Genomic DNA, 15,029 nt, shown 5'->3' with positions numbered 1-15,029 from the left:
AGGCACAGGTGAAGGGCATCAGCAGGAGCAGCAGAGACGGTACAAAAGTAGCCCACGGAGCACCCAGTGGGGAAGAGTTGCTACGGCGAACCAAGGAGCAGTTGATGAGAGAGAGAATAAGCCAAGTCACCATTGTCCAGTGTATGACCCCTGACCATAGGAGAGCCCGCTACGTTGCCAACCTTCGCCTGTCTGACTACCCCGCTGCCGCCCCGACCTGGAACGTAAGAGGACCACCCACCGTGTACCGAACCCCCCTGCTATCTTCACGACACGACGCCTTCTCACCCCCACCCTCTCTCTATCATTTCCCTCTCCCCGCTAACCGAATAAACATCTTTGATTATAATTCTGGTGTGGACCTCTCTGCTTACACTGTGTTTGGGTCCGTGACGCGCCCGCACACCCCGGCGGCCGTCACATTTGGTGGAGAATGCGGGCATAGCGACCCGGGACCCAAACGCAGTGAACCGCAGAGACACCAGGGGGCCAAGCACCGGGAAACCAGTCCAGACCCCGCCATGGCCACTGGTACGGATTTCCAGGCGCTGATAGCGCAGCTCGTGGACCTCAATGTCAAGCAGCAAGCCCGCCATGAGGAGCTCGTCGCCGGCCTGCTGGCCCAGGGCCAGCACAAGTCCGCCACTCCGGCCCAATTCCTGGTCAAACAAACGGGGGACGACGACGTGGAGGCGTACCTCCAGATGTTCGAGAGGACAGCACAGAGGGAAGGCTGGGCCCCCGATCAATGGACAGGCCTGGTGGCTCCATTTCTGTCAGGCATGGCCCAAAGTTGCTATCAGGACCTCTGCGCGGACGGGCTTGTGCCATACCCAACCTTGAAGACGGAGATCGTCAAGCGGCTCGGCCACACCCTTTTGACCCGGGCCCAACAGCTCCACGAGTGGACCTTCGACCCGGCCGCTTTCCCCCGGGCCCAGATGCACGAACTGACTCGGGTGGCCAACAAGTGGTTGGTATCTGACCCCCCTTCCCTGGGGCCGGTGGAGAGGGTGGTCATGGACCGATACATGAGGGCACTGCCCCACGAGGCCCGGAGGTATGCGTGCCAGAACAAACCCCCCAGAGCGCCGAGCAGCTGGTATCCCTGGTGGAAGGCTACCAGGCCGCCCAGGGCGTGATGAGGGTGGCCCGGACACCGAAAAGAATCCCGCCCCTGTTACCGACGAGTCGCCCGGAGGCGACGGCCGACCGGAGACGCTGTTTCTCCTGTGGTGAGGTGGGTCATCTGTCCTGGGCCTGCCCCCACGCCCAGGAGGCGTCCATGCCCTCGGCGAGCGACCCCGGATGTCCCTGCGGGCTCCTGATGGCCTGTTGGGCTCAGCCGACGGGAACACCCCCGATCAATGGGCAGGACGCCACGGCGCTCCTGGACTCGGGTAGCGCGGTGACGCTCGCCAGGCCCCAGTACACCCAACGGCCCTACCTACCCGAAACCCTCGCCGTAACCTGCATCCATGGGGAGACCAGGCATTACCCCACTGCCCACGTCCGGCTCCAAACCACCCGGGGCGTCTTCCAGGGGACGGTTGGAGTCGTCCCGGAGCTGCCTGTGGAGGTGCTGATCGGGAGGGACACTCCCCTATTCCAGGAACTGTGGAGCCACATGACCCGAGAAGACCCGGCCCGGGGGGCCCACCGAGGGAAGAGAACCCCACGACCGCCCAAACTGTGCGCCGTGAACGAGGAGGGAGCGGGAGACTCCACGGACCCCATCTCCGAGGGCGCCGGCAGCGCCGCCGCAGAACGGGCCTTCGCGGAGACCCAAGCCGTCGTCACGGACAGCGACTCACCCTCCCCTGACGATGGCGCCGACTTAATGGGGATGTTCCTGGAGGATTCCGACGCCGCCCCACTGCCCGCCCGCCTGAAGGGGAGGTTCGGGACAGCTCAGATGGAGGACCGCAACCTAGCCAGCGTGCTGCAGCAGGTGAGCGTGGTTGATGGGCAGCGGATGGACGGGGTAAGGGACTTGCCAAACCCACATTTTGCCATTAAGAACAGTCTAATGTATCGTATGAACATGACTAACGGGGCCAGACAGGAACAGCTAGTGGTGCCCAAAGCCTATATTCCCTCAGTTCTCCAGATGGCCCACACCCACCTCCTGGGAGCGCACCTGGGGGTAGCGAAAACCCTGGATCGGATTCAGGCACGGTTCTACTGGCCCGGAGTGAAGAAAGCGGTGGAGACCCACTGTCGGCAGTGCCCCGAGTGCCAAATGGTGGCGCCCCGTCCCCATGTACGAAGCCCCTTAATCCCCCTCCCTATTATCTCTGTTCCTTTCAGCCGCATTGCGATGGACCTGGTCGGGCCCCTCCCCAAGAGCAGCAGTGGGTACCAGTACATCTTGGTGATAGTGGACTACGCAACCCGGTACCCCGAGGCCATTCCCCTCCGCACCATGGCCACCAAGGGTATCGCCAAGGAGCTGGTGGTAATGTTCACGCGGGTCAGCATCCCCGACGAGATCTTAACTGACCAGGGCACCCCATTTATGTCCAAGATTATGAAGGATGTGTGTCGACTCCTGCGCATAACGCAAATTCGCACGTCAGTATACCACCCCCAAACAGACGGCTTAGTGGAAAGGTTTAATCAGACACTAAAACAGATGTTAAAAAAGGTGATGGAGTTGGATGGGAGGAATTGGGACCAGCTCCTCCCATTCCTGATGTTTTCCATACGGGAGGTGCCCCAGGCTTCCACGGGGTTCTCACCCTTCGAGCTGCTGTACGGGAGACGGCCCCGAGGAATGCTAGACCTGGCTAAGGAGGCCTGGGAGCGCCAGCCATCCCCCCACCGCACGATGGTCGAGCACGTGGAGGAGCTCCGGGAACGGATGGCCACCCTGTGGCCCCTGGTGAGGGAACACATGGAGGCGGCCCAGACCGCACAGGCCCGAACCTACAACAGGGGGACGCAGCCGAGGGAGTTTGTGACGGGAGACAAGGTCCTTGTCCTGGTACCTACCTCCGAGTGCAAGTTCCTGGCAAAGTGGAACGGGCCATACGAGGTGATGGAGAAGGTAGGACCAGTCAACTACCGGGTAAGACAGCCGGGAAGGCGGCAGCCCACCAAGATTTATCATGTGAATTTATTAAAGAAATGGGTGGGCCCCGCCGCCATGCTGTCTGTGTCAAACCCCCTCTCCACACAGAAACCCAAGTCGGAGGACGTGCCATTCGGGGAGCAGCTGACCGAACGACAACGACACGACCTGACCGAGGTGGTCGCCAGGCACCGCGACGTCTTCTCCTCCACCGCCGGGCGCACCACCCTGATCACCCACCCCATCATAACAACCCCAGGGAAAACGGTGAAACTCAGGCCCTACCGTATCCCCGAGGCCCGAAGGACGGCCATAAACCAGGAGGTGCAGGCGATGCTGGAGGCTGGCATCATAGAGCGGTCGCGGAGCGCCTGGAGCAGCCCCATCGTGCTGGTGCCCAAGCCCGACGGGAGCATTCGCTTCTGTAATGACTTTCGCCAGCTCAACGCGATCTCGCAATTTGATGCCTACCCAATGCCACGGGTCGACGAGCTGATCGAGAGGCTCGGCAGGGCCCGGTACATCACCACCCTGGACCTCACTAAAGGGTATTGGCAGGTGCCCCTCGCACCTGAGGCCAGAGAGATAACTGCGTTCTCCACCCCGGACGGACTATTTCAGTTCGTACAGCTACCGTTCGGGCTTCACGGGGCGCCGGCCACGTTCCAGAGGCTTATGGATCACGTGCTCCGTCCCCACCGCGAATATGCGGCCGCCTACATTGACGACATCATCATCCACGGAGAGGAGTGGGGGGCCCACCTGAAACAGATGGAGGCTGTGCTGCAAGCCCTACGAGAGGCGGGGCTCACCGCAAACCCAGCCAAGTGTCGGCTCGGCCTCCAAGAAGCAAACTACCTGGGGTTCACGATCGGGAGAGGGTGTGTCAAGCCCCAGGTAGGGAAAGTCGAGGCGATCCGCGGGTGGCCCCGCCCCCAGACAAAGAAACAGGTACGGGTTTTCGTAGGGCTTGCCAGCTATTATCGGCGCTTTGTTCCCCACTTCTCTTCCCTGGCAGGACCCCTCACCGACCTCACCCGCGCGCGCATGCCGGATCGGGTCGAATGGACGCCGGAGGCGGAACAGGCGTTCGCAGGGCTGAAGGAGGCCCTCTGCACGGACCCAGTGTTGGTGACCCCGGACTTCCAACAGCCGCTAGTGGTACAGACGGACGCATCGGAGACCGGGGTGGGTGCCGTCCTTTCCCAGCTAAGAGAAGGCGAGGAACATCCCATCATGTATATCAGCCGTAAATTGTTCCCAAGAGAGAAAAATTACTCAACGATAGAGAAAGAATGCCTGGCCATTAAATGGGCACTGGAGTCCCTCCGGTATTACCTACTGGGGCGGCAGTTCACCCTGGTCACCGATCACGCACCACTGGTATGGATGGCGAGGAACAAAGACAGCAACGCCCGGGTCACCCGCTGGTTCCTCTCCCTTCAGCCCTACTCCTTCGACGTGGTCCACCGAGCCGGGGCCGCGCATGGGAACGCCGACGCTCTCTCACGGCGGGACGCACTAGGAGGCTGGGCCGCCCCTCCCGCGAGGTCGGAGCTCAGGAGGGGGATATGTGGCGCCCGGCCCGTGCCTAAGCCCATGCGCGAGTGTGGGACGGTGGTAAATGGAGTATATATCTCGCCTCGCTTTGTCTCTGCTGTTTCTGCTGTCCCTCTCTTGCCCCGTGTTGTCTTTGGCAGGACCATGTATGGAGTTCCTGCGCCCCAAGGGGCCACAGCTGCAACCCGTGGAGATAATCACCGTATGCCCATACATGGAGTTCCTGCCCATCAAGGCACAGGTGAAGGGCATCAGCAGGAGCAGCAGAGACGGTACAAAAGTAGCCCACGGAGCACCCAGTGGGGAAGAGTTGCTACGGCGAACCAAGGAGCAGTTGATGAGAGAGAGAATAAGCCAAGTCACCATTGTCCAGTGTATGACCCCTGACCATAGGAGAGCCCGCTACGTTGCCAACCTTCGCCTGTCTGACTACCCCGCTGCCGCCCCGACCTGGAACGTAAGAGGACCACCCACCGTGTACCGAACCCCCCTGCTATCTTCACGACACGACGCCTTCTCACCCCCACCCTCTCTCTATCATTTCCCTCTCCCCGCTAACCGAATAAACATCTTTGATTATAATTCTGGTGTGGACCTCTCTGCTTACACTGTGTTTGGGTCCGTGACGCGCCCGCACACCCCGGCGGCCGTCACAATACTGTATATGTAGCACCCTCACAGACGTTTTGCGATCATTTCAGGAAGTGGCCTGGATTTTCAGAGGTGCAAAGCTTCATCTTCCCTCTGCAGAAGCAGGCCGGACACTGTCGACTCTCCTTGCTTGTGTGGGTACAGTAGTCGAAGTGCTGCCTTCCTGTAACCTTAGAGCAGAGGCTTAGCAGTGGTTTATTGTGCGGCAGTAGTAACCCCTAGGGCTAACATTGTCAGGCATAACACTCAATGCCAAATATCCTGCACTAGGATATCATGGTGTTCATAATCCAACTAGGTTATTGGAGCAAGATGGACAGATGAGAACCCTTGAACCCTTGATTAAGGCATACAATAAATGTTGTGGTTTAAAAGGTATTTCCAAAAAAACTAAAACTTTTACACTAGTGTGCAGTTAGAGATCTGAGGTTGATGGGTTTTTTTTTTTATCTTCATCTTTACTTTTCTATTGGGTGAAGGGGGGAGCATAGAGGAGTGGCATATCAGTAAACATCTGGCATTATCTGAATTTGTCACGCACTCCAAGCTGACTGTCTGGCTGCAAGCCTCTCACTGATGAAGTACAGGATGTTCTGGGAGAGTAAGATAAAACGTAGCGCAAGGAAAAAGTTATCCTAAACACTTCCCTTTTGTCCCAACATGACATGGCTAGGTGCCCATAATACATTTGCTTGCTAAAAATAAAAAAAAGTCCTTAAATATGCTGGAGTAAAGTATGAGACACATCAGCACATTCATTTAGTGTAAACATTAAACAGAAAATGCGCTTATGAAGGTGGTCTATCTCAATTCACCTGAGATCTCAGCCATGCAGTGTTTGCAGTTAAAATTAACAGTTACATTAACACTGCATACTTTCAAAGTGAAAGTAACATTCAAAAAATGTCCAATAATTTATTAAAAATTAAAAACAGAGAAGACTTGTTTCCAAAGAAGACCCTCTTGCTGTAGCTCTCCTAAAATGTGCTTAAATGCTAAAATGTGATGTGAACAAGGAGGATATGCGTTGTGAAAAAAATATTTAAATCCAAACTGGTTTTCCAGCAGGTTACTAAGAGAGAGATATACAATGTTTAAATGGGGCCTCTTTGCTTTTATTCAGATGAAAACTGCCCATTTCAAGTGGATTGACAATGGAACATTGAATAAATTATTATTTGTTTTGAACAAAGCTATACAGAGTTGGTTACTATTCCAATTTAAAAGTTAGAAAAGTTAGAAAATAAAATAAATAAATTAAAAATATGTGAATGGAGAGGAACAAAACAGCTCAGGAATGCTACACTCAGGCCTGCAAAGGCTGAGTGGGAAAATCACAGTCGATGTGACAACATCATCCCAGTCACTCTACAAAATTGGTCTGTATAGCCAAATGGCTGAAGGAATCTCTTAATGAAACAAATATGATAGTCCATTATTGTGTTTGCAACAATGAATTAAAGTGATACATGAAAAACAAGTGGCTAGAAATGTGTTTTTTTGGTTTTGCTACAAAGCATTATGTTTTGTGTAAATCCAGCACACACATCACCTTTTTTGTACCATGTCCCGTGTAAAGAATAGCTGTAGCTGCATCATGTTATGGGTATGCTTATGACCAGCAGGGACTATGGAGTTTGTCAGGATCAAGAGACAATTTAGAAATTTGCTGAGTTGGTAGTGACAGCTTAAAATCAAAACAGTGTGTAATGAATTCCTATTCCAATCAGGGACCCTAACCCTAACCCTACAAAGACAAAGATATCCATTCCGAAATCACATTAAGTATCATCATTGCACTCAATTCAACTTATTGAGTAACTTGATGAAGACATTGTTACATTTGAGAATTTTAGGAGAGCAACAGCAAGTGGGTGTAGACATTTGCAAACAGGTCCAGTAGGATGTGTAGATTATTGGGGGGAAATCCTAAATTAATGTATTTCGATTCCAGGCTCTGGGACAAATTTGAAAGGGGGTGTAGACTTCCTATAGGCACTGTATTTGATATGATAGTATGATAATTCTGTGCTGGGAAGGGACATGGAATCTTACTCAAGTCTCTTCTCTGATAAGAAATCGTGTGAATGACTTCAATTGAATTAACATATTTTCCTAAAGGGGCAATCTGGGATTGGTACATCCATTTTTGGATGGCCAAGGAAGACTTCTACTGTATGACCAAAGAATGCTCACCTTATTTAAGAAAACCCCCAAAACGACTGTCCCACAGATCAGGAACACTCTCCAGGAGGTTGGTCTAATGGGTCAGAGACTACCATCCACACATGACTTCACCAGCAGAACTACAGAGGCTACACTGCAAGGTGTAAATTACTAGTTAGCAACCGAAACCGGATTACAAGATTAAAGTTTGCTAGAAAGTACCTAAAAGAGCCTGCAGAGTTCTGGAAAAGGGTCTTGTGGACAAAGATTATCATGAACCAGAGTGATGGCAAGTGTAAAGTGTGGAGAAAAAAGGAACTGCTCAAAATCCTCGGCATACAAATCAGATCAAATCAAATCAAAGTTTATTTATGAAATACACAGACGGAGCAATGAAATGCTTAGGGCAAGCTAGCTCCTCAACAATGCAACAATCAACAATCAAACAATGCAATGCTACAAATAATAATAATAATATAATAATACAAAAAACAATAACATAAGGTGGCATAGTTTTAGCAGCAGAACAATATTAGGCAGTAGCAACAGTAGTATGAATGCAAGTGTGTGAATGCATGTGTGTGTGTGAGAGACAGAGAATGCAAATGTGCATACAGTACCATCTCATCTGTGAAATATGGTGGCTTGGCCATCTATGGCTGCCACTGGAACTGGCTCACTTGTCTTAATTGATGATGTAACTGCTGAGGGCAGCAGCAGAATGAATTCTGAAGTGTATAGAAACATCTTGTCTGCTGAAGTACGAGCAAATGCTTCCAATCTCATTGGACGGCGCTTCATCATACAGCAAGACAATAACCCTAAACATACTGTCATAGCAACTAGGAAGTTTTTCAGGGCTAAAAAGTGTAAAACACTAGAGTGGTCAAGTCAATCTCCAGATTTAAATGCAATTGAACATTTAATTTGCTGAAGAGGGAACTTAAAGCAAAAAGATCTCAAAACAAAGAACAAGATGGCTGCAGTCCAGGCCTGGCAGAGCATCACCAGACAATATACCCAGCGTCTGGTGCAGTCAATAGGTCACAGATTTCAGGCAGTTATTTCATGCAAAGGATTGTCAACCAAATACTAAACATGAGTGCTTTATGAGTGATTTTTGACATTATATGATTTTTTCAATACTTTTGGAATCCTGAAATAGGGGGAGTATGTTTAAAAATGTTGTACTTTCCAAAAGTAGGGTGATGTGCATGTGATACGATCAAAATAAAACACAATTTATGGTTACTTCACTCATATCAGCAAGTAGTTACAAAATATAATAAAATGTATTTTAATTTAGTGTAACTGTACAATATCAAACAATATAATTTCTAATGATCATCTAAGTTCAATGGATATCATGAAAAGCAAGATCACATTTGCTAATTACATTATTATTAGCCACATTTGAAAGCATTAACCTGTTCAATAACAGATTAGACAAGTTTAGAGTGATTCAAATTACTCTAGAAACTGTGACATGTAAAATGGTAAAGTTTTGAGACCATGTTCATAATGGTGACCAAACAAATGTAACCATTTAACACACTCTAAACATATTGGCTAGGTTAACAGACCAGGAAAAAGTCGTAAGTCTTTTTGGTAAACTGATTTTACAATAAGTCATCTTTAATATCCAGACAGAGCAAATGAATGTGGAATATTCTTCAGGACCTGGGTGTGGTTTAAAAATGTATAATCCCTCTGTACTATTTGTAGACATTTTGTAGATCACTCTCTTGGAAGTTCAAGCTTAGTAGTAAAACATATACTTGAAAGAGAGCCAACAAAGTGTAATAATAAAAAATAACAAACCTTTGCAGCAAATCATTATATACAATGTAACACTGACTAATATAGATATAAAGTTATTATTTCAGTTTAGTAAATGTATGGTACAGAAGTTCACAGAGCCTACATTCCCAAACAACACATTTGGCAAACAGTCAGTTTGAATGACAAGGTCTTGCCTTGCCTATTGGTTGGGCCCGGAGAAATTCTTCTTGATCTGTCACATTATTAACCTGTAATTCAAAACAGACACACAGTGGCAAAAAAGGTAACATTCTAATTATGGTGGACTCAGTAATTAATAAAAATGTGTTTGAATTCTACATTCCAGCTAAATACTTTCGCACTGTTTACTTTAAATTCACGTAGATGATTGCCATCTTTCTATGGACATTGTTAAAAGACTTTAAATGCATCCTGGTTAACATATTGTGAGCATTACAGGCCTGCAACTTGTGCACTGTCAATACATGGTTTGAGAGGGTGCTATGTCATAGTCTTGGTGCTGGGGGATGGAACTACCACAGAAAAAACAAGTCAAGATTTTCTCCAGGCCTTACCTTTTGAAACATGATCTGGATATAGATTTCAAAACAGAGGTTACATAATCAGCATTTCTAAATATTGAGGGTGAAGCTTTACATTAATTAGGCTGTATTTTAGGGTTACTACAGTATAATGAATTAATATACAGTATATAATTACTTATATCTTCTGCACTATTGCACCTGCAAGTACAGGTTTGAAAGTACAACTTTGTGCTTACTTACCGGTATGCAAATTTGTATCATTTTTTAAGAGGATAAAATGGCACAAAAGTGACTGTGCCACAATAAATATTAGTTTACTGGTAGTTACTATGCTATAAGGCCTATGAAATACAAAGTAAAGCTTGTATGAGCCAACCAATCAGTACACACAACACCATCACATGTTCAAGGGACAGAGGCTTAAAAGCAGCCAAGTTTACGCTCCTCCATAGCATTCAACAGTTGTGGCATGGTTATACTGGCTATGAGGGTATGTTTTGTGTGGTCGTCCCACTGACCACCCCCACTCGCTCGCCTACCTACGGGGGGCCTCCCTGCCATATTTTATTACTTGTATGTTGTGGTTGTTTAACTCCAGACAGGGAGTTCTACAGAGCAGAGCCATACAATTACGTCAAGCTTAAATGTATTACCATTTTCATGCAATAAATGGTTAAACTGACGGAGTGTCCTGACTGAACCTCTGTTATTGTGTCACCCTTTCTTTGTCCCCTCAAATGATTTAAGTCGACTACACTACACCTTAGTAACATTTTGTCACCATCTATCGACATTTACACTTTATCTAAATAAAGACAAATTATTATCTCTCCATATCATGTTGTCCTTGCTGGGAAATGATAGGTGTAGGTATACAAGGTGCAAAATTAGATGGTGGATGCAAGCAAATCAACTCCACTAAGCCAGTATGCCAGTAAATACAGTAGATTAAATTGTATGAAACAACAGGTCATGGCCTGCACGTGTCCACTGCATGCTACTGTTTGTTCTGCATGCTACTGTTTTGAGGTTTTCCAGCGAATAGCGACATACCATTATCAGTGCAATACTTCAGCAACAAAAATGACAAAATTACAAATTTCAAAGTCATAGTCATATGAATGATGCCCTGTGAGGCCATGAAAATATTGGTGTATAAAAGATAGGTTTTTGCCTGAGTTTTCAGTTCATAAATACATGTATCATAACTGTAGTTAAAACCTGATGGCACATGAGGGTGAACTACCGTTTGTGAATGTACTTCATTGTTTTTTTTTCCTTCAACCTTCATTGACCGTTGTTTTGTAATGGTTTTAGCAAATGTATCCTTAGTCTAGTCTAGAGTTGCCCTTGTCATCCTGGCTCTCTCCATGGAGGGGCTGTCTGCTCATTTCCTCCAACAGTTCCATACTGTCACGTAGAGTCACTGCTATGGAGAAGGCATTAGGCTTCAGAGTCAGGCCATAAGAGTAGTTATTAGTGGGCGGCCTGGCTGGGTCAGCAGTGAAGTTGGACTGGTGAGCCAGAAGCGAGGTGAAGAGGAACAGTTGCATCTTAGACAGCTCCTCGCCAATGCACCGCCGCTTCCCCACAGAGAAGATAAGCACGCTACTGGTAAGGTCCTTGTTTAGGGCTTCGTCCTGATCCAAGAAGCGCAGGGGGTCAAAGGTCTCTGGGTGCGCCCATAATGCCGGGTCGTGATTGTTGGACCACTGGTTGACGAAGACCACAGTGTTCTTGGGAATGTTGTAGCCCATTATGGAGGTGTCAGTGGTGGTGCTGTGGGGAATGGTGAGAGGCACAAAGCTGGTGAAGCGCATCACCTCGTAGATAAAGGCCATAACGTAAGGTAACTGCGGCTGGTCCTCAATTGTGGGCAGACGACTCCGGCTGACCACATTATCCACTTCCTCTTGGAGGCGCAGCTGAATTTGAGGATACCTACACACAAGGGGTCAAAGGTGAACACTCAGATCACAGAGATTACATTGCACAAAGTGTACAGATAATTCCATATTTGGTAGCCAAATGCCTTAACCCTCCCAATTAGTAAATGTGAGTCTGAACTGAGCAGTCACTGCAGATCTGCCTGACCCCTATAACAAAAAGGAATTCTGAATACACAGACATGATTAGCCTAATCATAAAGTAATACACATGCACAGTCTAGTCAGAATTTGTAACTCAAGTCCAATAGGCTACTCTTGGCCAGACACACATACAGTAAGGTTTGCAGGTCAACAGTGTAATGTCAGTAGTAGGCTATACACAGTAGAAAAAGACCCCTAAACAGGAATTGAAAACCCAAAAGGAGGTGGCAAAGCACCTTACGCTGGACAAAACATAATTGCGCAAGTATACATTTGAGGTACAAAACAAGCAACTTTTCTCTTATCAGCAAGATGGTTTAGATGTTACTAAAGTCGACAGCATTTGAGAGTGAACCACTTTGAAGAACCACTTTGGGTTCCATGTAGAACCTTTTACACAGAGGGTTCTATATGAAACCCATGTAAGAATAAAGTATACTGAATACTGATTATACTCATTCTTTATCGTTTTTTTTGTATTCTAAGTACATGTACTTAAAATCATACTTAAATATATTGTTTTGACCCACCTTAATTCGTAATTAGATTAATAAGTGTATTGAAATTATGTTTTGCCAATATTTAAAGTCATTGTACTGTAATCCACTTTTGTGTTTGTCTTTTGTATTTGTATGTTTTCATGACATCACATCAGCAAAATTCAAAAGTGTATTATGGCACAATAAAGTGACTTTTCAAGCATAAAAGATACAGGATTCAGAGAGCCATACTACTGTGATAACAGTTGGATGGCAACTGTTTTTAGATATACTGTATTTTCAGAGTGAATAGGGCAATGCTGACTCAACTTAATATGTCTGTGTACTTCAATAAGGAAACTAGATATCCAAAATATATCTTGTTGAATTGACTACAGCCAAGGTGTATGTGAGATCAAGTTACATTTTATTTTGGGTGCACTATCCCTTTACAGTTCAGTAGAGAATAAATATTGGTATTCATGAATATAGGACTATGTACATTTAATGTGTATTAATAATATAGGGCTATCCATTTACCTCACAAATATCAGGAGGATCCACTGAAGTGCGGTCGACAATGTGTCTTGGCTTGCTCCAAAAATATCACACATAGTAGGTGGCACATAGTCTTTGTCTGGTGATTCCCTCATTGAGGTGTCTGTAGAGTGGTCTAATGCCAGAATGAAAGCATCTGTCATGTCCCGGATTGTGTTTGACTTAATTGTCTTTCGATGCTCGACAACTTTACTGATGATGAACCTAGTAAATTCCCGATTGAGCTCTTTAAAATTTTCAAATGCAGTTTTTATTGGGTTGGGAAAATACTGGAGCCAGGGCATCACGTCCACTATGCTTCCAGCACCCACTGTCTGGGTGAATTGGTCATTCCGTCCCACCATTTGTTGAAACTCTGCGTCGTCATAGGAGTACCTTTTTCCAAAGCACAGTGCGCTCATTGTATTTGCGACTGATACCACCAGATATGTCATCGGTTGGAAATACTTATGCTCCTTCGTTTTATCAAGGAACACATTGAGAAGCTCCTTAATTTCGCAGACGACGTGTTTTTCGACAGTCTTTTTAGTGTGCATGTTGCCAGTGGAAAACGTTCGTAGAGTAGACTGGGCAACTTTTCGGTGCGCTTTCCACAATTCGCTAATTGTACCAAAAGCAAGACTATCGCCATTGGAAATGTATCGAAAGGAGGTAAAGTCCGGCCTACCTGCGAAATCAATTCCCTTTTTGATGAGCGCCTGCTTGATTGCTTCGCCATTCAGCACCACCACGATCCGGCAGCCGAGTTTGATTTGAAAGACATTGCCGTATTTCCGTGACATGCGAGATAAATAGATGTGAGGCTTGCTACCAAGCTGCGCTGCGTTCCCGATGATCGGCCAAGGGAACGGTCCAGGAGGGCAGTGTATGTCCCAGCTCCGCCGGATCCAGCGCCACAGGTGTATGGCAAACAGAAACGTCAGAGACGCCAGCAATAAACTCCGTGGCCGTAGTCGGTAGATCTCCTCCAATACAACTGGCATGTTCATGATGGAGCCTACAATAAAAAGCAATGTCTGAACTGTGTGTGGCTTTAAATCTGTTCATTCTGATTAATTAGCTTAATTACTAAATTAGTCAATTGTAAAACAAGTCTAAAGTAGACCTACATAGAAATACATGAACGATAGTTTTGAACACGATCTGTAGACAAAATGATAATTGAATATAGCTACAACAAATTATCATTATAACATAATTGTCTACTTTAGGCAACAGTAGATTCACCTACACTGTTGAATATGGCATACCACCCTGCAATCAATTCGCTGGGTCGTCTAGTAAATAGCAGCTATAGGCTATAAAAAGTATATCGGATAGAAATTGACATTATCACTCAATCGATTGTTCCACTAATCAGAAATACATTCTGTACATTACTTGATAAGTATGGTTACATGTATACAGGGGCGAGCTTACCGAATTTCAATTAGCCTACCTCCTTATCTAGCGGATCCTTTGGTTGAAAGTTTTAAAAAGTCCTCTTTACTCGAGAAACAACAAAGGTAATCCTGCTCATCGCCAATAACTTCATCTATTTTATCGGGCAATTACAGACCCTGCACTCTCCACATAGCTTTGTTCTCTCCCGAGCCAAACTTATTTATCTTAAATAGGGCTAGAAGAGTGTCAAATGGCATCATAGCTCGTCAGCGTCTGTGTCGTGATTTGTAGCAAGGGGTGGGTTTGTTGTAAAGAGTCTCTCTCGCTCTCTCTCTCTCTCTCTCTCTCTTTCTCTCTCCGTCTCTCTCTTTCTCTCTCCGTCTCTCTCTTCGTCTCTCTCTTCGTCCCTCTCTCCTTCCCTCCCTCCCTCCCTCAGCTGCGCGGAACTCCTTAGAGCGTGTGTTGTCAAAATGCTTGCCTCTCATTGCAACTGGAGGCAGAAAGTCCCCTTAAGCGTCACTATAACAGTAGCCTATACATAGGTATCTGTCAACGGGCTGTATATAACATCAAATGCATACATTTGTTTTGTTTTATTTTCTTGGTAAATCTGTACATTTCGTAATCTGTACATTTTGTAATCGTACCAATTGCATAGATGGACGACAGATGATGACGCAGACCTATTGTTTTTATTATTATGTAACAATAAGATAGCAAATCATCATCATTATAGTTATAT

General features: G+C 46.8%; 1 protein-coding gene across 2 annotated transcripts; it reads right to left on the bottom strand.

Annotated features, from left to right (window-relative positions):
* Positions 1–7,808: 7,808 nt before the first annotated feature.
* Positions 7,809–14,462, bottom strand: cyp1b1 (cytochrome P450, family 1, subfamily B, polypeptide 1). Of its 2 annotated transcripts, none has more exons than XM_083695479.1 (3): positions 14,324–14,462; positions 12,887–13,901; positions 7,809–11,718 (listed from the first exon to the last, which is right to left on the bottom strand). In XM_083695479.1, the coding sequence occupies exons 2-3, from the start codon at positions 13,891–13,893 to the stop codon at positions 11,106–11,108; spliced, it is 1,620 nt and encodes a 539-aa protein (XP_083551605.1). In that variant the 5' UTR covers positions 13,894–13,901; positions 14,324–14,462; the 3' UTR covers positions 7,809–11,105. The 2 variants fall into 2 exon arrangements, with proteins under 2 accessions (XP_083551605.1, XP_083551604.1); XM_083695478.1 differs by having other exon boundaries at positions 14,343–14,462.
* Positions 14,463–15,029: the final 567 nt, after the last annotated feature.

Source organism: Argentina silus (genome assembly GCF_951799395.1).
Source record: "Argentina silus genome assembly, chromosome: X".
NCBI lineage: Eukaryota > Metazoa > Chordata > Actinopteri > Argentiniformes > Argentinidae > Argentina > Argentina silus.
Note: the sequence above shows the minus strand (reverse complement) of the source record. Positions and strands in the feature narration are given on the sequence as shown.